The following is a 27858-nucleotide window of genomic DNA, read 5'->3' as shown; positions in this document are numbered from 1 at the left end:
TGCAATTACAGGCTCTCCTTGGCGAAGCTATCCATTTAAATTGCATTTCTGTAGAGCTAAGTGAGGTTCGACGACATCATTTTGTTCCTCCATGACGTACTCCAGCCTCCGCAGGCGAGTGATGCATGTCTCGTCTCCCCTGTACATAGTGTCTCCGTTCTTTCGTTTAAATAATTCCTAAAACGGAGTGCATTTGCATAATATCACTTTTCATACACGAAGGATGAAAGTGGGACACAAAGCGGCAGGTACTGCAGACCTCAACCTGCGCATTTATAACATTCCTGTTCTTGGCTGTGCCACAGACATTAACATCCCCAACTGTGTCAGCCAGCCAAAGCTTTCAGAGAGGCTTATCAACAAAAGAAGCCTGAGTACAGCCTGCCGAAAATGTGATAGACAAAGATGAACCTGACAACGGTTTCTGCGTATAACTTATACCTTCAGTTACTTTATAATGCAAGATCTAACTTTCTAAATGTGCTAAGTGCCAATAATTTTTCAAATTTCATTTCATTCATTCTAAGGGAAGAATATTTATATGAGAATAGCATACTAAATTGTCTTTGTCGTAGCCCAACTGTAAGTGACTCATTCGTGCGCCAAAAGACGGTGTTGTAGGTAACTCAACATGCATTGAGTAGTGTGTTTTCCAACAATATCTCAGAAGATTGGTTTTGGCACTTAGCATATGTAGAATGTCAATAACCTTGGATACGGTCGACAAACAGCAGACAGTTCACGAATTACAAATGACTCCAATTCCGAATAGAGAAATATTTTTCTTCACGTATGTCACAGAAACTGAAGTAAGAGCGGCAATAAAACGTATTACTTCTAAAGCTGAAGGTGTGGATAATATTATTATAATATTATTGAAGAAAATATTGGACATAATATTACCGACATTAACACATATAGCCTATTCAACGCCTCACTTATAACTTCTACCTACCCGAACCTTTGGAAGAAAGCCTTTATCCGTCCGATCCCTAAAATCAAACCCCCATTATGTGCAAATGATTTCCGTCCAATTAGTATCCTACCTGCTCTATCAAAAGCTCTGGAACTTATTGTTCACAAACAACTAATGGACTATCTAACCGAACATGCCTTATTGGATGAATACCAATCCGGGTTCAGAAATGGACATAGTACGACTACAGCATTACTAAAAGTGAATGAGGATATACGTGAAGCTACGGATGAAAGTAAATTAACATTACTAACATTACTTGACTTCAGTAAGGCATTTGATACAGTTGACACGGACCTTCTATTATGTAAATTAAGACTTCTGAATCGTTCTGAAAGTTCTGTTACTTGGTTTGAATCCTACCTTCGCGAACGTCAACAATGTGTCATTGCATGCGATTATTCTTCAAAATGGTGTGTCGTGAAATCTGGAACAAGGATCAGTTCTCGGACCTTTACTATTCATGCTCTATATTAATGACGTGACTAATATGATAAAACACTGCAGATACCATATGTATCCTGACGACTTGCAAATTTATTTGCATTTCCACCCTGACGAGACTAGTGACGCAGTACACAAAATAAACGAAGACTTGAATTCGATTTCACTGTGGGCACACAAATTTGGATTAAGGTTAAATCCAGAGAAATCGCAAGCAATCGTAATGGGACATAATCGTCTACGAAGCACTCTTGATTGTAGTACTATACCACATATAAAATTGAATGGGATTATTGTTAAATACAGTGAAACAGTTAAAAATCTTGGCATGTTTATGGATAGCGATCTAAATTGGAACACTCAAGTAACACACACTTGCAAAAAAATATTTTCTCAACTTCACTCCTTGTTTCTTATGAAAGAATTTCTACCACTTAGTCTAAAAAAGAATCTTATTCAGACGCTTGTAATGCCACATTTTGATTATTGCGATTCCTTGCTAACTAATATAAGTTCACTCTTAGCTGAGAGGCTACAACGTGTTCATAATGTGTGCATACGATTCATCTGCAATACTCGTAAATTTGATCATATAACACTTTCCCTCCGGTTAATTTCATGGGCGCGTCTGAAGGAACGAAGAACAATACATTCACTGTCTCTTCTCTTTAGAATCATCCATACTTCTACTCCGAATTATCTGTTATCGCGCTTTCAATTTCTTACAACTCTTCGAAACCGACATCAAGCACTTCTTTCTATCCCTCATCATAGAACATCTTTATACTCATCTTCCTATACTGTAGAAATACCTCGCCTCTGGAATTCGTTACGTAATGACGTCAGGGACTGCCGGACTTTATCACAATTCAAAATTAAATTGGAAAACTTTGTCTTAGCTAATGTTTTTAGGTATTGCTAGAAGTATTGATTTGTGTTTTTTTTTTCCTTGTTCTTTTTTAATCTAGATTAAAATTGCATTTTTTTTTTGTTTATGTTAGTTAATTAGTTAGGATACAATTAATTATGATACTTAATCACTCATTTAAAGTTTGTGTGACTGCAATCTGTGTGTATTTTTGTGTGGCTTTACTTTGTTTATAGTGTTTTTCTCTCTCTTTATTTCTTGTGTAGCTTTTCTTTATATATAGTGTATTTTTTTTTCTGTTTATTTCTATTATTGTATTTGTATTCCTGGTGTCGTGGAAGAGAAGGCCTGATGGCCTTAACTACACCAGAATAAATAAATAAATAAATAAATAAATAAATAAATACATAAATAAATAAATAAATGTTACGTTCTCAATTTATAACACCATTACTTCTAAAAACGACATCTTTGTTTGTGTTATTTAAAGTGACTATTACAACTTTACTACGTCATACTACTTTTGACCAATAAAACGGTACAAAAGGACGTGTTTCAACCAACCATGCCTACTTATCACTACAATTTGTTTTATATATTATGTCTGATTTCTACTTACTTGTTGTTTACATTACAGTATTAGTAGCTTATTCAGTTTTGTGTGAAAAAAATTGTAGTGTTTTTTGTAAATTTGTAGTGTTTTTGTAACGCAGTTTTACTCCTAGTTGAGTGTTAGAGAAGGCCGTATGGCCTTAATTCTGGCAGATTAAATAAACCATTATTATTATTATTATTATTATTATTATTATTATTATTATTATTATTATTATTATTATTATTATTATTATTACTTCGTGGAATTCAATTTCAGGAATTAATTATATGCGTGCCATAATGTCCATGCAGAACCTATTTCTCAGAATGTTGGATTTATACCATTGGGTACGGGTGGATTTTAGTAGACTGTGTAATTAGAACGCAACAGTTCACGAATATCACAGGCAGGCTACTGTAACGAATTCATGTTCTGTATTATACTATTTGATGAAACGTGATATATTTTTCAGTAAATCAATGGACATTTTCTGTGGAGAAGTTTTTTTTTTTAATCTCGAGCGTCGTGTAGGCACAGAGGAATTTCATAACTAATTATAGAGTTTCAAGACATGGAAGATTACCCAAACTGGATACGATTCTGAAATGGGTAATCAATTTGTATGTTCACGGCAGTGTTACACATTCCGATCGAACTCCCGAGAACATTAAACGAGTGCGAAATGCTGTGGCAAAAATTCCGACCCGCTCAGCAATGACACAGTCTCTGGCCTTGAATATTCATAGAAGACTCTTAGAGAAACTGCACAGACATGGGATAAACAATCCTCTCTTTCAATAAGATGGTGCAACGGAGCACACCGCCAGAGAGAACTTGACTACCGTTAGAATCATGTTTCCTGATACCAAGATCTGGATACATCACTTGGCCAGCAAGATCTCCCGATCTGATTGAATGGGGCTATTTAAAATCTAGTCTTCCATAGTTTTCCACGTTCTGTAGAAGTGCTTAAATAACGTATACGAGAAAAAAAAAACGAGAAATATTGATTTGGAAATATTGCACAGTGTAATGCATAATTCACGTGGAAGTACATAGGCCTACATACATACACACATACTGTCAGTGACACAGTTCATCTGCCCTGGAAGGAATGCGGAGTTGGGGTAGTAGTTTCGCACTAGTAGTGGATGGGGTGGATGGAGAGAAAGTTAGAAATACAATGTAGCATGCATTATAAAAACATTGATTTACCAATTCCGCGCCACGTTACTATGGGATACACTACACATGAAAGTTATATTGCTACGTCTTAACTTTGAATATATATTTACACCAGCATTTCTATTAAGCAAACGTTCACCTTCGTCTTCCAAGTACAAATGAAGCGAGAGAGAAATGTTTTTTTGGAGAAAATAGAAAGGGGATTAAGCAGAGGGTATTCACACCAAAAGTACCGTTAGCCAGCCGCTTGCTCCAAAGTTGGCCTCACACCCCTCTAAACAACACCCCTAACTTCCCCAAGGTTCAGGGCAGATGAGCTGTGTCATCGACAGTACATACATACATACATACATACATACATACATACATACATACATACATGCATGCATGCATGCATGCATGCATACATACATACATACATACATACATACATACATACATACATACATACATACATACATACATAAACGTAATCCAATAATTTGAAATATAAAGAAAGAACTGAACAAATGAAGAGACAGCAATGGACAGTGCTATTTAGGAGGGTGAAGGCCCATGTCGGAATACTTGGGAATGAAATGGCTGACCGCCTTGCTAAACAAACCGCCATAGACGATGAAGGTGAAATAGCTTATAATAAAATACCGAGAGATACCATATTAACAGAAGAGAAAGAAAAGAGCTTAAGAAAATGGCAAGCGCAGTGGACTATCTCAACTAAAGGCGCAATAACGAAATCATTCTTCCAATCAATTAAAGACAGATTGAAGATAAAGTTACCTATCGCAACCGAATTGACTTCTATTGTGACAGGTCATGGTTCCACAAGATCGTACCGTCACAGGTTCAAGATTATGCCAACACCAACGTGCCCTTGCAGACTACAACAAGAACTGACAGTCGACCATATAATACTAAGATGTGCCACACTGACAAAAGAAAGAAGAATTCTACGAGCTAATATAATAAGCACAGGTCAAACCTGGTCTCCACCACTTGATCAGTTCACAAAATCATACCTAAAAAGCTTCAGAAAATTTGTAAAATCCATAGAATTTGGCAAAAATGTAACAGTAATTGAAATTAGAAATAATACTAACAATGATGGTAACCTAAAATAGAAGAACTACAATTAGGCAACACTTGTATCTATAAGAATTTCAATATCTCAATCAAAATTGTAAATATATTGTTCTCATGTCATAAATTATGTAACTAATTATTGTAATATTTTATGCAAAGCATGTAGTATTACTCCAATATATTGGAGCATGCTGATATACACAAAAATACATACATACATACATACATACATACATACATACATACATACATACATACATACATAATACGCTAGAAATTCCACATCACACATCATCTCTGTATTCCTCATCTTTCACTGTTGCTAACTCACGTCACTGGAACTCTCTGCCGCCTGAAGTCAAGGGCTGCCGAACATTGAAATCTTTCAAATTCAAGTTAGAAAATTATCCTATGACGAGTTGCCAAACTAACTATTATGACAAGTGTTGTATTGCATGTTTCCACGTATTCGCATTTTTTTATGTTGTAGTGATATTTAACATTATTTTATATTTTTGTTTTCATATTTTCCGATAATGGTATATCTATAATGTGATAAGTTGAGCTATATGTAATCATAATTTTCCTTACTGTGTGTACTTAAAAATATTGTATTCATTGTATGCTTTGTACTGCACTATTTTATTACTACTATTAGTATTGTTATTATTATTATTACTATTCTTATTTATTATTATTATTATTATTATTATTATTATTATTATTATCATCAATAATTGTCTTACTTTTTTATACTTTGAATGTCTCATTTATTTTGACCTGCTGTTCACATTTTATTATGCTTTTTCCTTTCTTTCTGTATGTTATATATTATGTATGATTTCTACTTACTTGTTGTTTACATTTTATTAGTATTATCTTATTCAGTTTTGTGTGTAAAATTGTAGTGTACTTTGTAAATTTGTAGTGTTTTTTGTAACGCAGTTTTACTCCTGGTTGAATGTTAGAGAAGGCCTTATGGCCTTAACTCTGCCAGGTTAAATAAATCATTATTATTATTATTATTATTATTATTATTATTATTATTATTATTATTATTATTATACATACATACACACGAAATCTAATTTATATAGTAATTCTAGTTTTCTATTTATAAACTTTCAATTAAATTTAAGTACATGATTCTGGCTTGGAAAAGAATGTAAATTCATAGAATCTGTAATCCTAAATTTAGTTTTCCCCATTAAGAGAGTAATGAAATTGTGGGGAACTTTATCATAGAAGTACACTAACGACTAAAAGAGCGTCGCTGCCGGCGAATGTATTGGAGACCGATAAAATAAAATTCTTACGATGCCTTCTATTAATTTCCGATAGCGATGTATTGGTTCGTAATTTGAGTGGAGATATCTGAGCCATTATACAGCAATTGGGCCGCACCGGGGTGCAGCCGGTGAGTTTTGTGTTGTTTTAATTCCGGAAATCAATATATTGGCGTGTAACACAGATAGCCTAGGCCTATCCCAGCACTTACAACTCTTTTTTCACGGGCCGTTAGAAGCCCCGATGTACACTGTAACAGGATGGTGTCCACTTGGAGCTTAATGAGAGTGGTGTAAAACTGTGGGCGAGGGTGAAGGGGCGCTACGCCCTCCGCCCGCAGTGAAATGAGTTGGGACATCTAAAGTAATTCTACCCTCGATTGTACGCTATCTCGCATAATCTGTTCACAGCGGCTTTCCAAATGGTTTTTCGAGTTTTCGTTACAATCTCGCTGCCGTGAGTGAGGAGGGGCAAACCTATGGGAGAAAAGGCAAAATGCATGATGACGTAAAACAGAACTTTACCGCAAGTTCGGCGTTGTGTTACAATTTTATTTTAAACTTCATATCATTCAGTAATTTGAATTAATCTCTATCAGCACAGACTTACATTTCTGTAGGGACCTTGCACTAAGTTCAGACCGGAGATCATTCGAGGCATTGCGCCAGAACGATACATAGCAAAACTTTTATGTAGCCAGGTAAACACTATGTTGCTTCATAATTAAGGATAAAACTTCTATTCCCCACATGGGCTACAAACCGCGTACTAAAGATTGCGAGTATCATAGACGGCAATAATATTATAATTTACATATTTACAGTACACCCTGTTTCTAAGAGGTCTTTACAACTTTGCCAGCACACAAAACATATATTATAAAGACTAATATTACATAATAGAATGAACTAATCAGGAGTGTCATTTCTTTAATTAACAAGTATTCTGAAGCTAAAAATGTGTTGTGAATTCCATAGTTTCTTTGTACAGAATTTTTTCCCCAGATTTTTAACTACAAAATTATATTTTCTTACGCATTTATCACAACAATTGTTACAAATCACGCTGCACTCTTGTAAATGCTTCAAGACTGTACGTTAGGATGCATAATTAAAATGTAAAAAAATCAAGTTCCTAAAGTCGTATGATTTGTAACAATTTTTGTGATAAGTGCGTAAGAATAATGCAATTTTTAGTTAAAAATTTAAAAAACAAAATCTGTACAAAGCAATTAACAACATATATGATACCTCTGAATAGTTCATTCTCTATTTGTAATATTTTCTACCCTTAAAATTAAAGAAAAAAGGTATTTTACCAACAATTTCAAATTAGTTTAACGCTGAAAAAATTGAGATTACGTCAAATGTTTATATGTCATTTTTTGTCTTCGGAAATAAGCTCCGTAAGTGACGGTAAATCCTCTTGAATCACTCTGTATAATATAATATAATACAATACAATACAATAAAATAAAATACAATACAATGCAATATAATATAATGTAGTATGTTATGTTATGTTATGTAATGTTATGTTACGTTATATTATATGATATGATAAATATATTATATTATATTATATGATATGATAAATATATTATATTATATTATATTATATTATATTATATTATATTATATTATATTATATTATATTATATTATATTATATTATATTGTATTATATTATATTATATTATATTATATTATATTATATTGTATTGTATTGTATTATACCTGAAAATGACCAGTTCTTAGTCGAAAACTTTGGTCCATATTCAATTGATTATTATAATGGTTTTTTAAACCATTAAGTCTATTTTATATGTGATAAGTTTTTAGACTGAAAAAATTGTCAAATTAAATATTTATTCAAGAATACAGTTTAATCAACATTTCGCGTTACAGTCTTCAAATTTTTAACACATAATCCCGTTGTTCATTGGCTATACGAAGAATACTGTGTTAGGAAGAAGAAATTCCCCGCTCGCTTGTATTCTCTATTTCTATTAAGTGTCCTGGTTGACTTATGAAGCCAATATCAAAGATGTCACAAATAAGCGCTCCGATTAACTGACATCTCAACTCTTTGGATTATTCTATATTATGATGAATACATTTGTAACCTTACCGACAAACGACACTTCACTGTTCGTAGCTCTGTTGTGACAGAGATTCTTTGCACACTGGATAAGATCTAGCCCTGAAATGACAGTAAGTTAACCCAGGACAAATAGGTCTATGAGATAGTTGCACTCATCATTCTCTGCGAAAAGAGTTTCTAGCTAGAAATGGTGACCAGTATGAGTGAAATTTTTTTTGCGGTTATAACGTCATTAAGATGGCTGCTGCTCGGGTTAACGTGAAAGAGCTTGTGTTTGTGTTCCTCATGCACTCAGTAACTCTTCCCAACAAGAAACAAGAAGATATACAGGGAATTTTCCAGTGTTGAAATTCTTGGTCTTCTTACATTGCTTAAGCTTGTTTTGAAAACTGAAAGAGACTAGAAGTATACAAAACAAAACCGTGTAAAGAGACATGTTGTAACGCAGGAAACTGTGAGCGATGTAACGTAAGTTATAGAACATTTTGAATAGGTTATGTTTTCAACAAAGTAATAACTGCTGGAAACAACGTCCGGGATGTTCTTAGCGACTGTTTTGCGGGCCGAATGAGTAACTACGAATAGTTGAGGTGCTGGTTAGCAGTAAGATTGTAAGTTTGAACCATTGTATTACATTGTTTTGTATTGTACTATGTTTACATGTAAACTATCAAACTTTTAAGTCCTGTGAAAACAAAATTAATGAATTCTTATCCATGAAAAATAATTGTAAAAATAGCCTATCTTCAAGTAGTCATAAATATAATAGGACTACTATTTATCAGAGCTTTCTTATTTTTTGTAGTAATGTGTGTACATACATTATGCTTTGAAACACAAAAAGAATGGTTACTATAGAATAAATATTTTCACTTAAAATAATTCTTTTAATTTAAACATACTTTTTTTATAAATTTACTACATATCCCTGATTAGGCCTAGGTACACTCTATTCACTTATTATAGCATACATTGATTTGAAATTTTAGCCACTTAATGCTAATAGATAATAAAACACACTCTTTCAAAATTATTAATACAGTGCAATCCGTTTGAGTATGGATAATATTAAATTATTATTATAAAGCTATTATGACTATTATGATAGTAAGAAAAATTTTTTTCCTGGTTGCATTATGATTAAAAGATGGGAATTTCCATATATGAAAATCAACAATGCATAATCTGAAAGGAGAAATAAAAATAGTAGATGATTAAAATGGCTACTACAAATCAACAGCGGGTACAATTTGTTCTTTGGTATAATACATTTGAGAATGTTGAAAGACTTCAAAGGGAATTTCGACGAGAGTATGGTATGTGTGATGTATCTAAATACGATTCCATAATGTTGTGATATCGAACATTTGTAGAAACAGGTTCTATGTAAAAAAAAAAAAAAAACATGCAGGAGGTCGCAGGCGAAACCCAGTACTAAAGCAGCTATCTCTTGGCTTGGCTCCCAAACTCCCCAGATCTAACCCCTCCTGACTTCTTCGTGTGGGGTTTTGTTAAAGACATTGTCTATTCACAGAAACCCAGGAACATTGATGATCTGAGAGTAAAAATTACTCAGGGCTTTCAACAAATCACCCCTCTTATATTACAACGGACATGGACTGAATTGCATCACCTTTATGAGTTGTGCAGGGTGCGCAATGGGGTCATGTTGAGCTCTAAGGAATCTCGCATACTTCAGTGTTGTATGCACAAAGTTTCAACAAATAAATTTCAGTAGGAAATGTTTTACGGTGTTTTTATTTTATCCATACCCAAACGGATCACTCTGTATATCTGCAATATTATGGTCATAGGTCTTATACCAGTGGTTGCCAAACACCACGAAATTGTGACGTAATAGAAATGCAACCCGCACACCACTATCGCAGGGAGAGGGGTGGAGTGGGTATCTCCTCAGGTAATGCAGTGAATAACAGTACAGAGACGGACTGTGACCAAAAAAACAAAAGCGATATAATATTCTTCTACTTATTAACTATACACACTTTTTTCCACGTTAATTTTTTATACTCCTATTCATTATTTTTGTGTTATTAATAAACTAAAATAAATTTATTTTCTTATTTACCATAAAAAGAACGTGTACTTTACATGAGCAGATATTTGAAATTAGAAAAACGTACCAGAATGGTCACGAAGTTGTAAATTACACTACATACTTAAAAAAACGTGGCAGTATTTTACCCCAATTAAGACGTAGAAGCCGATACATTTTATTGTTCGTTTATTAATGAAATGTTCAAGTTACAGGTAAGGCGTGGTAATCTTCATAACAAGAAGAATAATGACAACGTACATTGTTCTTTTATACGCCATTTACAATTTTACAACAAATTAAGTATCTCATATTTTTGCCATCTGCACAAAATAAATATTCCTTAAAATTAAGTTTCTGCTTATTATCTGTTTTCGAAAAGACATCGAAACATATTATCCTACACACTTGTAACATTACATGCGTACGTCCGCTGCTGATAAATATCTTTACTTATATCGAAGTGATGGCTGTAAACAGAGGGTGGGGATATGATGCCATGGTTACGCTTGAGTGGAGGCAGGGGCATGTGTCGCGACACAGTTTTTGGCGATCACTGGCTTATACCAATCTTCACCGTCAAAAAATAAAAAAAATTAATATATTATTTATCTCAGAACTCACTTTTATGACTTATCCCCCTTTACCCAAACACCATCGAATTTATCTTAAACATTTCAACAGAAAATTAAGAGTTCAGAAACCAAAACTTATTACTAGTGACTCGTTTCTGTCACTTGAAGGAAGTGTTTTTACTTGCATGGTTAATTGCACATTTTTGGATGATTTTCAAATTGTCGGCTGCCTCCAGGATGGACCCGCTACCTATAGCAGCGGGTCACAGGGATCGATTCGGCGTCGTGCGCATGCGTCGGCACTTAGAGGCGTAGACTTGGCCGTGTCGTGCGTTCAGTTTGGTACAGCGGCCGATGCTGGCAGCTGGCATCTCTCTCGCCACGTGTGAACCGCGGTTCAGGTTCGGCACGATCGTGCATTCTCAAGAGCTTCCGCGGTGTGGAAATGTTGCACAGGATCTAAACTCACCGGAACTCCTCAGACATGTCTTCGCTGATGCCCGCTGGTTTTCTTCTGGCACTTCTCTCGTTATTGTTTGCAGAGAGTTTGGCCAAAGAAGTTGGTGAAGGAAAAGGTAAAGGGCTATTAATGGTGTTGATGAAAGCACGTGTTTCGGCGTAACTGAAAATTAATTAAAGTTGGCTTCTTTTGTTTTGTTGACTTTATAATTTGAAAGTCCTTTACATTTAGTTGAAAGAAACTTTCAGTGTAAGTTGAGAAAAAATATATGAAAGTTTCTGTTTCTATCTGATTTTGTGTTAAAATTTTCAGTGCACATTTTTAACACACTAATAACATATTTTGTAGTCTATTATGATCATAATAGTGTTGAGTTCTGACATATTCTTATGACACTAGAAACGAAACTGGTGATAAGTTCAAAAGCGAAATCAGTATATTAAGGGGTTAGATACAGCTTAAAGGAGTAAAATTTTAGAAACATTCAACATTTTTTTCCTCCATTACTGTATCATGTACAATAATGAAAATTGGTATGTGTAAAACACCGTCCTTCTGCTATATGAAAAAAATATTTTTACGATTAAAAAAATATATGTATTCATATATCTTTCAAAATTCAAAATGATGACAGTTCACTGTGCCGTGATGAAGCGTTTTTCTCATAACTCAAAAATTATTAAACATTCTGTGATGAAATTTTTTGTGCGTATTTATGCATGTCATATCTACAATACGATGCAAAATCACTTCTCTAACTTTGATTAGATTGTCTGATAAAAAATAAATTTACTTTAAAAAGGGTCAAATATCAGTATTTTCTTCTAACACAAATAAAAAAAAGTATTATTTATTAAGGAATGTAGTTGAAAGAGCATGATATTGTAAACATGAGTCTCAGCAATAAAATAAAAGAGAGAGAATATGAAAAACTTAACAAGTTTATGAGTTATGAGGGAAAAGCTTCATCACTGCACAGTGAACTGCCACCATTTCGAATTTAAAAAAAAAAATATATATAAATAATTTTTTTGAATCGTAAAAATATATTTTTTTTTCATATAGCAGAAGGACAGTGTTTTACACATACCAGTTTTCATTATTGTACAAGATAAGTAATAGAGGAAAATAATGTTGAATATTTCCGAAAATTTTACTACTGTAAGCTGTATCTAACTCCTGAAGAAAACTCAAACAATATATGTTTATCTACATTTTAAATGTTCATATAAAATATACTTTCTAACAATGAAGAAATCTTTTAAGTGTCTACTTCACAACTTTTGTACAATCTTAAATATAGTCATTTAAACATATATTTACAACTTTAATTAAACTTCTTTCTTAATAGCAACACATAAAAATATATTCTATAACAAATTTTAAAAAACACTTCTGTAAATTTCGATTTCATTTTAGAAAAATTTTAAAGTAGTGGTAATAAGTGCTAAAGACGTCTTTCATTTTGATTTCTATGAGAATTGTTGTTTTCCAGATGCCATGAAGTACATTTAGGTTATGTATCACTTATAATGATCACGTATCAAAATACTAAAAATAATTTGGTTGAAAGTAATATTCTCATATATTATATACAGGATTATTATTATTATTATTATGATGATTATTATTACTATTATTATTATCCACTGTGTTGGACTTATATCGGCTATCCGCTGTTGTCCAACACACAAATATTAATAAATAGATAAATAAAATATATTATTATTATTATTATTATTATTATTATTATTACTATATAATTGGGGAATAATCATGTGACCATAAGCTCCATGTAATTTTCTATGAAACTGAATTAAGTGTGTGAATTTTATAACTAGAAATGATTATATTAAGATATGCGTTCTGCAATGTATGTTTCAGTTTATACAGTATTCGACCTCTTTTAGACATAAATATATTCATAACTTCATTACTCCTACCCCATTATCTCCTGACCCAGTTGCCTCTTGGTGTCACTTGTGATGTTTAGACCTGTCTTCGGACAGTTGACTAAACAACTTCCTTACAGATTACGGAATTTAAAAATATACTGAAACATTTCAATATTTACTGAATAAAAAGGCGATAGAATTAGAGGAAAGTGACATTCATTTCTTAATTTATCCCAGAAATTTTATTTTCGGAACGTCCTACATTCAAGACTTTGATTCGGTGAAGTTAGTTAAAAACTAAAAACGAGCGTGCAACCAGGTGCAGAGATAGTTTTTTGATTAAAACTTTATTTAGAACTGAAAATTTATTGCAGCAATGGTATTGCGATCGTTGTTTCAAATAACAACAACAACAACAACAACAATAATAATAATAATAATATTATCATTATTAGTATTATTATTATTATTAATAGTGATGAAATCAAAATTTGACAAAAGTGATTGTAATTTTCTTCCACAGAGTTTGAATTCCATATTCTTTGCCTATATGACTGAAGTTTAAATTTGTTCCATTATTAAGCCGACTGTTTTTCTGTAAATATAATATATTTTTCTTAAATAGAAAACTTATTATTTTGTTCCTGTGCGTTATAATTTTTAGATACATTAGCTTAATCACCTTAATATCATTTGGAATAGTTCCCACCGTTCACTCAAATTTATTAACGACTGTGAAATAATGTAAATTGTTACAAATTTATTTCAAGTTCTTAGCAATGAAATGACGTTTTGATGAGTTAATTTTCTCACTTTTTGTAGCCCTTGATTGTGAAAAGAATACTGAAAATATTTGCAAATATATTATTTGCTAATAAGTTACAAATATTTAGGAGCTTTATACTTTTTCATCTTCAGCCTTTGTTAATTGGTTCCCATAATGTTTTAGTAGATAAGTAAGTTAATGTATGTTTCAACAATCCTACACACACAGACAAAAAATTTTATATTTGATATTTATTTATATTATATTAAATGGAATATATAAGTAACATTATAAATTGAATTTTAAATTGTAATATTCTTGCAATTATAATTTTACGCCCCATACTTCTGAACCAATTATTTACATAGGATTTTGTTAGTAGCCTATTATACAAGGTGATTCACTAAGATTTACTGTCCCTTACGGATCTTATTTCCGAAGACACTCTGAGCTAAAAGTGTCATATAAATATTTGTCCTAATCTCAATATTTTTAGACTAATTTGAAATTGTTTGTAAAATACCTTATTCTTGAGTTTTAAAGATAATAGTAATATGCGTTACAAGAGCGGTATATTGAAGTTTCCATGTTCGAGGAAAAGTTTGAAAAATCGAAACGTAATTGAGCCTTTTTAATTTCCGAGAATTGAATGAAAACATACCGCTCGTATATCGTACATTATTTTGTGCGAAGATCGTTTATTACATACTTGAAAGAGGAATTTCTAATTAGTTGCAATGAAATCTCCATCTTGGTTTCTGTTCAATGACGGCAAATTTGCAAACAAAAATATCTATCTTCAACATTGTTGCTTTAAAATGTTTTCTGTGTTTACTATACTCCAGCAGGCCGTGATGTACGTCTGTCTTTTTTCCCCCCCAGTCTATGATGAGTCGAATCTTGTTGATCTTTTCACGGCTTCCTTAATGTTACTTGCATCACGAATGCAGTAACTTTAGTGGAGTTGTAGAGTTTACTTAATTTTTGAAAATATTTAAAAACAATAATTAACAGTGCAATTTATGTGAAATTGCAGTGGTAAGTTTCCAATTTATAATTATTACTATATTGAACGTCTCTAAAAATAATATGTTAAAAGCCTAAAGCAGTAAAATCAATATGTCACTTAAGCGGTAAGAAGTCGGAAATTTTTATGTGTGTTAGGTTGGGAATACTGAATGTGGGATTTTAGACTTTCCGCGGATTGGTTTTGTGCGGAAACCAAGCAAATACGCACGATCTCGCACAAAAGAATATTACAGATAAAGAATGAACTATTCAGGATTTTCATTTCTTTAATTAGCTAATATTCTGAAGCTAAATATGTGGTGTGAATTCCATAGATGCTTCGAACAGAATTTTCTTTTCGATTTTTTTTAAATACAAAATTAATTTTTCTTACGCATTTATTACAACATTGTTACAAATCACGCCACTCTTGTAAATTCTTTAAGACTGTAGGCCTACTGTACATTAGGATGCATAATTAAACTGTAAAGAATCAAGTTCCTAAAGTCGTGTGACTTGTAACAATTTTTGTGACAAGTGCGTAAGAATGATGTCATTTTTAGTTAAAAATTGAAAAATGAAATCTGCACAAAGCAACTGTCAATACAGTTTTAGCTGTAGAACACTAGTCAATTAAAAAAATGACACTTCTGAATAGTTCATTCTCCATTTGTAATATTATTTTACCCTTAAAAGTAAAGAAAAAAGGTAGTTTACAAACAACTTTAAATTAATGTCACTTTGAAAATATTGCGATTAGGACAAATGTTTATATGACATTTTTTACTCAGAATGTCTTCGAAAATAATCTCCCTAAATGGCGGTAAATCCTCGTGAATCACCCTGTATTTTTAATATTATGTTGTAATGGTAAGATCCTATTGTCAGTCCTGAAGATTATAATAAGTACCATGCTTGTATTATATTTTATCTTCGGTCTCTCCATAACGAATAGATAACATTCTAAAGAAAATAATAAGTTGAAATCGGAGTCAATCGTGGAGTTTCTTCTCCTACGTTCATTACATGTTTTTTAGCGGAGGCAATTACGGTTTTAAAAAGATAAGTTGGCCACACCAGTTAGATGCTTGGGAAAGTTGTGATTCTTAATAATATTGTCTACTATATATCTTAAATAACTTATGCCTATGCTAAACTGTTAATATATTACTCAAGAAAATTTGTTGCTGAGAAGAAATCTCTAGAAAGGCCGATGCATTAGAGCTTTTCATTTCGAATAAAGAAGAATTATCATCACCAACACTGTCATCAGCTTCAGAGATTAGTCTTTTTATACTTTTTAAAAAATGCCGTCTACATCTTTTCTGTGAGCGGCTCTGTCCCTCTACCTCTCATCTCTGTACCTGAAGATTCGTTCCCTAAAAATTTCACTGTCTATCCGTTTTAGATATTTCATCGATCTTTGTTGGTATTTTGTTATTTCGTCTATACAAAAAGACGATTTCAGGGCTTAATAGTAGTGTTAATGCTATAATATTATAACATTCTATAAATACTGAGTATTGATAATATCTGTCTAAAATTGTCCTATTGGTGATACTTATAACTAGACTTCGTTGAATTGCCACACTCAGCATACAATCAGGTTGCCGATGTACGGTAGTATAGAGGAGGTGAGCGACCGCCCGGTCTCGTAGTATAAGCAGTTCATGTTAAGAGTTGAGACCGGTTCAAATAGATAGAGCTACAGCTAATGTATACCTATGTAAGCACTTGTTTTTGCATTACTGTGGTTGGAATAGTCAAAGCTTAACATTTGTTCAGTGCAGACAAGAATTCAATCAAACATACTACAATGAGAGTGTTGCTGTTCTAAATAATTGCCCCTGGAATACCCTTACCCCCGCAGCCATTCTTGACCCGTTGGGGAACGTGGTTGGATGCTGTTAATTATTATGCAGAACATTACGGCAAAATAATGGACGTAACTGATGCATTGGATAGCTCAGACAGTTCCGCTCTTGCAGCTGTAAATTCATTGCCTTCTGAACAGCTATTGGAAGATATTCTGTTCATTGATTCTAATTTTAAAGTCGTGTCCAAAAGCATCATCCTGTTAGAATCGTCTAAACTACAATTCTCAGAAGCCCGTAATATAGTGGATAAAGTAACACAAACCGTGATCCAAAATAAGAATTCACTAATTTCAGAAAAAAGTGAAATGTAAGTTGAGAAACGTTATTGCTAAAAATTCTGCCTATTCACAACTTCGTATTATAAATGATGTACCATGAGGTCACGACAAGACGTCTGAAGTTTTTGTACTAAAAAGTAGTGACTTCCCGCTCTTCAAATATGCACCTATTATATCGTGTGATGTTGAACGTACATTTTCCCAAAATTAAAAAACTGTTTAAGTGACCACGGAGGAGGTTACTTTGCAGTCGCTCAAAATGTACGTAACTCTTCACTCCAATGCACATATTCAAGGATGATGTGAGTATCTTACATTAAATTTTAAGAGTTAATATATCTCACTGTAAAATAATTGTGTATTTACATGTTTAGATAGTTCCTACTTCAATGATCATTCATTATATTTCTTGAATGCAGGGTACAGGTTTTATTGTAACCGCAGTATACTGCTCAGTGTTTACATCAGAGGCATATTCTATCCGTTGCACGCTCCCTTCTCATACAGTCTATAACGCGTGCGCAGTAAACCTTACGATTCTCGTGGCAATTCCACGAAGTCTACTTATAACTTATAACCACAATGCGGCAAACTGACGTACTTCCATGATGGTATACTTTGCAACATGAGTTAAACCCTCCTGACTCTTAGCGTACATATGTAACGCCTCTCATTGGCTATAGTCCGGTGACGCACTCAAAGCGCGGTCACAGTATACTGTAGCCTTCGAGGAGAGGCAAGCAGTTACAAATGTATTTCTTTTTTTTTTTTTTTATCAAAATTTACGTTTGTTGATGAAGAGTTACTGGGCGGAAATAAACTTTCAGTCAATCTAGTTACTAGCTAGAAAGCATTGCGAAACCATCGTGGTCAAATAAAGGTCTAGTTACTAGGGCTGGGGACGGAACGGTTCGGTTCGGAGCAGTTATTGTTACGTCATTACTCGCTTGAACCGAGTATAGTACCGAGTACAAATTTGTGGCGGCAGATTTAAAATTTAGATAGATTGAGTCGATTTTAGAACGTACTTTGAAAGTGGAACCAAGCGTGTTTTAAAAGCGTTGTAGTAAAGCGCTTTCGCTTTGCCAATTGACGAGAAAAAAGTGCTTCTCTTCATTAAAAAATGGCGGTTGCAAATTTCATTTGCGTGATTACAACTATTTGCGGAGTTATTTTCTATGAAAGGCCTATTTAACTTTCAATGTTGTTATATATGACAGACGAAATAAAATTGATAAAATAATTTATAATACTAACAGCTAATAAATTAACATGTGATGTAAACGTTAAACGTTGCAGCTAATTAAAAAAAAGATAAAAACAGGCTCCATGACGCGCTGCCTAAAACACTTAAAAACAACACACAGAATTATTTACTATTACGGAAAGTGAATAAAATAATCAATAAAACGTGGAATGTTTATTTATTTTACAACAATACTAGCCTTCAATACAACCATGTTCTCTTTGGTGAAGAGTAATATTATTGATTAATTAAAGTAATCAGATAACATAATTCGTAGAAATAAATACAAATAAAATTATGACTGATGAGGTCACCTAATTATGTCAGGTGAAGAATAAAATGCATGCAGTTCTGCGTTATGTAACTTTCTCCGTTCTCCTGTAACTTCATTCCTCTTAGCACCAAATATTTTCCTAAGCATCTTATTCTCAAACACCTTTCACCTCTGTTCCTCTCTCAAAGTGAGAGTCCAAGTTTTACAACCATATAAAAGAACCAGTAATATAATTGTTTTATAAATTCTCACTTTCAGCTTTTCTGAGAGCAGATTGGATGATAAAAGCTTTTCAACCGAATAATAAAATACATTTCCCATATTTATTTTGTGTTTAATTTCCTCCCGAGTTTCATTTATATTTGTTACGGTTGCTCCAAGATATTTGAATTTTTCCAGCTTTTCAAAGGATAAATTTCCAACTTTTATATTCCCATTTCGTACATTATTCTGATCCCGAGACATAATCATATACTTTGTCTTTTCGGGATTTACTTTCACACCTATCTCTTTACTTTCTTGAAGTAAAATTTGTTGTGGATTTTTTCTAATATAGTTACGTCATCCGCATAAACAAGGAGCTGATGTAACCCGTTCAATTCCATACTTTCTCTGTTATACTGGATTTTAATAATAATAATAATAATAATAATAATAATATTATTATTATTATTATCATTATTATTATTATTATTATTATTATTATTATTATTATTATTATTATTATTATTATTATTATGAACTCCTCTTCAATGCTAGAAGCTTTTCAGCCCGCCTTGGGGCTAAGGAAATAATTTGTCCTGCAGCAGAAAATATTTAAATACAACAGTACCTACGTTGTTGTCTGCTAGAATTAAGTAAAACACGTGAACTCTGTTTGAACGTTTGAACTGACCGGTAACGGCTACGGTTAACCGAGTAACTTCGGTGCTCCGCTGCCAAGCACAGAACCGAGTAACTCAGCAGTTCTACTGGCTCCGTCCCCAGCTCTACTAGTTACATAAAAATTACGTTTGCCTTTCAATTTACGAGCGGCACCAACATATGCGAATGCTCTATTCATATTGGTTTTAGTTTGTTTGGGTTTGTTTTTCGTTTGCTAGGCTTATTTTCAGTTTCCTTGCTTTATAAATTAACCTAGAAAACAAACAAGCAAACATTCTCATGGGGGCAGATAAAAAAGTTCATTTTTTTTCTTTCACCATTTTAATTACGGTATGTCAAAACATGTGTTTATAAAAATTTTTGGCCACTCGAGCGCAATTTACGAGGGCAACCCAGGATGTAAATTTTATATTTATATATGATGTCAAAAATCTATTGTTTCTTGAGGAATACTTTAGTGAGGATTTCATGGCTATATTTCCAATCTAAGTTACAAATAATTCGTTACTATATTTAGAAAGTATATTATAAACTTTAAGGCCCGTATTCATTGACATTTATAGCGCGGGCTTTCGGTGGATGATCATGGTTTTTCGTATTCATAAACCAGTGTTAGCGATAGGATATGATTTGAATTCTGTACAAGTAACCAGTTGATAGCCGGTGCTAGCTTAGTACGCTCGTAGCGCGTGCTGCGAAATGTCTATGAATAGCACCCTTCATGTCGTACTGTAATATAGCTTGTACTAATGCGACATAAATCAATCGTAAAGTATGGACGGTCAAGTCATTTCGTAGGATGACAAAATAGTGAATAATTTTTCTTAATATATTACACAGAAAAAGAACATGTTCATCTCAACGTAAATGTTGGTCGATTATTATTCCGAGATATTTAACTTGAGGAGATTCATTTAGAATAGGACAGTTACTATTATTAGAAGCACAATTGGATGTATGAATTTTTAAACACAAGAGAGAATCAGGAGATATCATACCAACAGATGTTAACGAAAATGGTACAACCGTAGTTTTAGAATGATTTAAGACAAGTACGTTGGAATCAAACCAATTTTTAATGAAACTAAGATTCAACTGAATAAATCAAAAGTAACTTGAAGGAACCAAAACCAATTTCAACATTAAAACTATAGCAATGAAGACATTCGAATATGCCAGTACCTTTTAATTGGCGGCAGTCTTAAAGAATTTATAAGAGTGGCGTGATTTATAACAATTGTTGTGATAAATGCGTAAGAAAATGTAGTTTTGTAGTTAAAAATCGAAAACAAAATCTGTACGAAGCAACAATGGAATTCACAACACATTTTTAGATTCAGAATACTAGCTAATTAAAGAAATGATAATCCTGAATAGTTCATTTTTTTCTCTAATATTCTTTTACCTTTAAAACTCAAGAATAATGTTTTTTTTTAAAACAACTTTAAATTAATGTAATTATGGAAATATTGAGATTAGGATAAAGGATTATATGACATTTCTTGCTTAGAATGTCTTCGAAAATAAGCTCCGTAAGAGATGGTAAATCTTCGTGAATTACCCTATATAATAATATACAAATTCAATGTATTATTTTTAGAAGAGACATGTTTCTAACAATATTGAATAATTTGGAAATAATCTTAGTATTATTTTGAGGCTTACAAGATAAGAACACCCCCATTTTCCACATTCAACGCAGATATCTCTCCTGTGTTCTGAGCATGCATTTCACACAAAATAATTTTGTTTTCCTGTCTTTAGCGCGAGCATAAACCAAATCTAGCTTGTTTCATTTGTTTCAGTCATACCTCTAAACATACAACAAAGTTTACATATATCATCACCTCTTACAGCCATTATTAACGGTTATAAAACCTTACAAAACTGGGGTCACTAACCATCACACGAAGCTCGTGAAACGCGTATTCTGTTTTGAAACTCACAGTCTACGAAAGAGTGGAGACTACTGTAAGTAATTTTTGATTTGAGAGCTCTTGAAAGCCATCCAAAGATTATGGCAACAAAATAATATACATTTTTGTGGAATGACGCGTAACCCCGGTATGCATTCTAGGGTTAACATCTATTACAGATTTTTAGAAATTTAATTCAGTATTTCGACTTGTTTGTTATGTGAAAACTTCGCATTTATTACTGCAAATACACTGAAGTTTAATTTATTTACCATCAATGCCTTTCTCTTTGATATACGAGACCAATTGAAGTTACAGCATTCGAGTTATTATTGTTTAATTTACAATGGCTTTTGAACCGTGGCGTTTTGTCCCTCTGAAAACCACTATATTGAAATCTATTCGAGAAAGTTACCGGTTGGAAATGAACAAATATTGAATTGAGTGGCAAGTACAATTGAAATCAATGCGTTAACGCTTATTTGCCCTTGCAGTAAAGCACCAGATGTCGAGACGTCATGGAATAAGGAACAATAACAAAAATAACCATGATTTAACTGTAACTCACTGCAGTGAATTGGGAAATCGCTATGAGAGAAATAATTCCTACTGATATTCAAATAAAATTATATTTTATAATTGATCAGTTAGCAATCTCTTGGCCTTGTCCTAGCGCCTGGAGCCCGCAAATGATTTCAAGGTCATAAAATTCTCTTGTTTTTGACAGCGCTGGTGTAAGGGATACAAGCAAAAATTTCTTGTAATTTCTGTTTCATAAAAGTTCAACATACACTTGTATGACTTCAGCAGCTTTATTATTATTATTATTATTATTATTATTATTATTATTATTATTATTATTATTATTATTTTATAAAAATTCAGAAAATAAAATATGCGTTGCATTGCAGCAAACACTAAAGTCACGACTTTTTACAAAAGAAGACAAATAGTTGGTTCATTAAATGCATATAATGATCGAATCCAAAGTTTTTCTTAACATATTATACTCTTCCAAGTCGCACTTGAATAATGAAACTCCTCATCGTCTTCTGAACCACTCGATCAGGCATCCTCAACTGACCGTGGTTCGCCTGCTGTGTAGCGATGTCTGTGGAGGCGCACGGACACAGTTCGTTCTGTGTAGTATACAGTGGGGGACCAGAAATGTCAGAAGAAGCGATGTCCGATAGATCATCCACGCCATTGAATTTGTTATTATGGGCAGAGTCATTTATATTTGCTGAAAAGTCGGGAGTGTCCATGTGTTTGGTTCGTGGTAAATTTCTGAATAACAGAAGGAATTTCAACTCACAACGACATTATTCGTCCCATCACTCAAATGATTATGAAAAATATGAGGGAGAAGAACGAACCATTCTCATCCAAAAATTACTAATAACTAATGTGTATTATATTAATAGTAATAATAATAATAAATAATAATAATAATAATAATAATAATAATAATAATAATAATAATAATAATAATAATAATAATCTAAACATTACACATTCTTTCCCTAACTCTATCGGTACAAAAGTGACAAATTTTTGCAATTCGTTATCTTAAAGTAAGTCTAATAAGCTCATTTGGCATTTACTATGTTTCTAGAAAAGAAAAATGTTTGTTAGATATACTGTACAGGAAAACAATTCTTTAAAATAGGCTGTAGTTGGATGGAGAATACGTACTGAATATAGTTTATTAATTTTTATTAGTTGTACATATCTGTGGCCTTTATTTTCATTTAATAATTTAGTTTACGGTTGACAATAATGGATTGACAATAATGGAGATAATTACTACAGTTGTCTGAACACTATTTATTGATAAAATAAATAAAATAATAAAAGTGGTTAGAAACCATACATGTTTCGGGGGCTATGCTCCCCCATCTTCAGTGGTTGTACCACGACTACGGTGTAGATGTTTACCGCGTTTCATATCTTAAAGAGGACTCTTTAAGATACGAAACGCGGTAGAACATCTACACCGTAGTCGTGGTACAACCACTGAAGATGGGGGAGCATAGCCCCCGAAACATGTATGGTTTCTAACCACTTTTATTATTTTATTTATTTTATCAATAAATAGTGTTCAGACAACTGTAGTAATTATCTCCATTATTGTCAATCTTCACTTATGAACACTGTTGTATTTTGACCTTTTAAGTATTTAATTAGTTTACGGTTGTTGAAAGAAGGAATAATTTATGTTACACATAAAATTGAAGAAACTGTTTCTAGCTTTAGGAACAAAATGTGTCGTTAAACTCAGTATATTATTTGGCTGATTTCAGCATATTTAATGTGCTCGGTTTGTTTACTAATTTGCCAGAAGAAATTAATGATTGCATGTTTCAAATTCTTTAAGTTATAGGATAAATTTTATTAAATATATTTCAAATAGAAACGCATGCAATGGTGCATAACCAATAGGCTATAAGAGTATAAGGGATATGGACAACGCTTGAATGACTGTATTGGTAGACCGTCACTGAGCCGGTTTCAACTACCAACTCCTCCCCTCACCTGCACAGCAACTGATTCACATGTAGACTTGTACACTATGCAGCTTCAGCCAGCACGCGTGTGCGATCGGTTGGCGACGCCTGCACTAGATCACATTCAGAAAACTAATAGCAAACTTGTATCTACATCAGCCGTGGAGAAAATGTGACTCAAGAGCAATTTGTGGCTCGCAATGATAGCTATGCGCTTCCTACCTCCCACAACCCCCACCCTCTCACTCACTGGAGTCAAACTCCGTTTCATTTGTATTTGTCTCTGACCTGCTAGAGGCGTACCGTCTCAATGTCTCTCTCGAAACCATGTACCTCTACAAAAACGAAAGTTCCAAGTAGGATGGGAAGACGCATTTTTTTTGCTGCCAATATGAGGAGAATATTAAATGTATGATTTGTTCACAAGTATTACGAGGAAAACGGTTGTATAACATAAAACAGCATTGTACTAATGTCACTGATGAAACATTAAAAGGTTAAGTGTTGTTGTCGTCGTCATCATCATCATCATCATCATCATAATCATCATCATCATCATCATCATCTCTGTACGTCGATCCTTTTCCAGCAGATGTACGAATAATGCGGTTAGATCTTCAATTTAAGCTCACAGATTTACAATGTGATGTTAAATGAAAGCTAGATGTAAGGACTTGACAAATGTTGAACTTTTAAAATCTCTGGAAAAAAAAATAAATATCCACAGCTTCGTTCTTTCACTTGCTCTTTTGAAGCCATGTTCGCTACAACTTACGTTTGTGAAAAATTATTTTCAAGAATGAAAACAGTAAAAACCAAATTTAGATCACGACTGACAGACAAATACCTTTGTGATCAACTACGACTGGCAGTAAGTGACATAATTCCTGATTTTGAAACTCTGTCGCAGAGACATTCTGAAGACAGTTAATTTTAGGTAGTGATATTGTTCATTTCTTTCTTCGTTACACGTACTAAACATTAGTTTGTAGCCTTGTACTGTATAAAATTAAATTTAAGTGCTTGATGTAAGGAAAATGAAAATCCGTTAATAAATCAGACAGTTGCTTCACTTCCCCTTCTGGTGTCAGCCTCCCTCCATAGGTGCTATGCACGTTGCAGGTTACACAGTGGCTCGGCGCACGATCGCATTTTCGCCGCGGCTGATCTACATTGACATCCAACTATGGACTAGTATGCTTTCACTATTATGGACGCTACTTCTTACAAGTAATACTTATTGATAAAACAAGACACTTGTACACTGGCCTGAAAATACTTGTAGCACTAGCTGATGCAACTTGTTACTTGTAATGTAAAGGAGTAGTCATATGAAACACAATCTTGTAAAACTAGCTGTGCGAGGAGCAAGGGTCGCATTCCCAGACATACATCACTCAATGATATCATTAAAAGATCTCTGACTTCTTGTGGCATCCCGTCTCTTTTGGAACCACCAGGTATTAGTCGCGCAGATGGGAAACGACCCGATGGTCTTACCTTAATTCCATGGTCTAGAGGAAAATCTTTAATTTGGGACTCCACTTGAGTTGACACTTTAGCTCCATCTCACTTGCCGAATACCTGCAGACACGCAGCATCTGCTGCTGAATTAGCCGTGAAGAAGAAAGTCAATAAATATGCTCATCTTTTAGACAATTATATCTTTGTCCCATTTGCTGTGGAGACCTCGGTCCTTGGAGTCATGACGCTAAAGTTTTGGTATCTCAAATCGGCCAAATTTTGATCTCCATTACTGGTGATCGCCGTTGCACTACTTATTTGCGTCAACGCTTAAGTATAGCTATTCAACGCGGAAATGCAATGAGCGGTTTGGGTACTCTTCCAGAGTCCAGCCCTTTGGACGAACTTTTTCTCCTGTAAAATTTTTTATCTCTATGTAAATGTTTATATTTAGTGTTTATATATATGTAATTGTAACGGTGAAAATATTGTTAATCCAATAATTTTTTATTTTTATTTTTTTTTCATAAGTGTATATTGTTTTTGGGAGCGTTTTTTAAGTAATTTTATGAGGTTGTTATTGATATGCTGATAAATTATTTGTAATGATATTTCAATCGACAAATAGGAATAATATATGTTACGATAACGAGTCAATCTCTGGTATAGCAAAACTACTACTAGCTCTTGTGAATCAGGCCCCAGGTTTTCAGTTGCAGGATTAATTATGGATTGTTTATAAATATGAGATAGAAGACGAAACCATACAGAATCATCTTCGTCGAATATTCGCTTATTGTGTGACTTAATTAAGCTCAAATTATTTCTTTCAATAAAAAATATCTCGTGTATAACTTTGGTTTGAGGCATTGCGCATTCTGTAATTGGCTTCGTTTTTAATTAATCTTCTACGGAGAATTTCCCCAATATTATGACGGTTTTGGTGATGGTAGCTAATGCAGAAGAATTTATATTTTTGTTTAGCTTTGGATTTAACCTTTTTATTCTCAAACAGTCATTAATTAATAAACAAAGAGACATGAAGCCACAGTGGCAACACCTAACTGCAACAAATTCCGAAATAAAATCATCGATACCTACAGTACGACATTCATTCCACAATAAATATTTTTCATCGCTTTTATAACCGTTTGACTTTGTATTTAGAGATGAGAATATCAATAAAAGCTTTTATAAAAAATGTTGCCTGTAGCAATTTTCTCCGGCATTAAAGGAGCTGTTTCGAATGTAAATACACGTTAGCTTGGAATGGTCCCAGTAAATACTTTGAATTTCCTACACTTTGTAGTCTATGATTTCAGATATTATTTTTCTGTAGATATAAAATATAAATACACCTCAAGTTATACTTTTTCACTTCGTCTTATCGTATAAAACAGAAACAGAAGGAAAGTAAATCTTTATCTAACAGAAAACACAGTTTTTGTACGTTGTATTGCAATTTTTATAGTTCGGCCAAGAGACGAGTTGTATCGGAAGGAGGTCGCTGCTGTTAGTTTGTTTGTTATTAGCTTTTGGTTAAATTATAGGCCTACCAACATTCATGCATAATGCACTGGTCACCAGCAATTAACTGACGACTTCATCTCTCCTGATTAACATGACAATGTACGGAATTTAGAAGCGATCGTTTAACTTTTGTGTTGATAGTTACGTTTTGCCGCGTTGTTGTTATTATTATTATTATTATTATTACTATTACTATTACTATTATTATTATTATTATTCTCATCTCCCGAAATTTAACTCTTGTAGGTTGGCAGGTCTGATGTTACGTGCGTTTTGCGATTGTCAATAGTGACATGATATATTTAGTTCATTTTTCAGCGATACGGCTGAAGGCTTTGACGTACAGTTACAAATCTTCATTATAAACATCATGACCGAAGTCTAGGTCTATTTCATCTCCAGACATTTTCTTCTATGAATTTTTTCTGGATATCCCTGTATATCTTTTCCTCTTTTTCTTGAATGATACGCGCAAAACAAGACAAAAATATAATAATCATTGGGCCCTAAAATTAATATTTTTTATATATATAATGATATGATATGATATATGATATGATATGATATGATATGATATGATA

At 33.1% G+C, this 27858-nt stretch overlaps 1 protein-coding gene across 1 annotated transcript in view; it reads left to right on the top strand.

Moving 5' to 3' along the window:
• Positions 1–11516: 11516 nt before the first annotated feature.
• Positions 11517–27858, top strand: part of LOC138712307 (suppressor of lurcher protein 1-like) — a 548854-nt gene continuing 532512 nt past the window's right edge. The window contains exon 1 of the mRNA XM_069843936.1: positions 11517–11746. Coding sequence (XP_069700037.1) covers positions 11656–11746 — 91 coding nt within the window. The 5' untranslated portion in view covers positions 11517–11655. The remainder of the gene's footprint in view (positions 11747–27858) is intronic.

This window comes from Periplaneta americana, chromosome 13 (genome assembly GCF_040183065.1).
Source record: "Periplaneta americana isolate PAMFEO1 chromosome 13, P.americana_PAMFEO1_priV1, whole genome shotgun sequence".
Taxonomy (NCBI): Eukaryota; Metazoa; Arthropoda; class Insecta; order Blattodea; family Blattidae; genus Periplaneta; species Periplaneta americana.
Note: the sequence above shows the minus strand (reverse complement) of the source record. Positions and strands in the feature narration are given on the sequence as shown.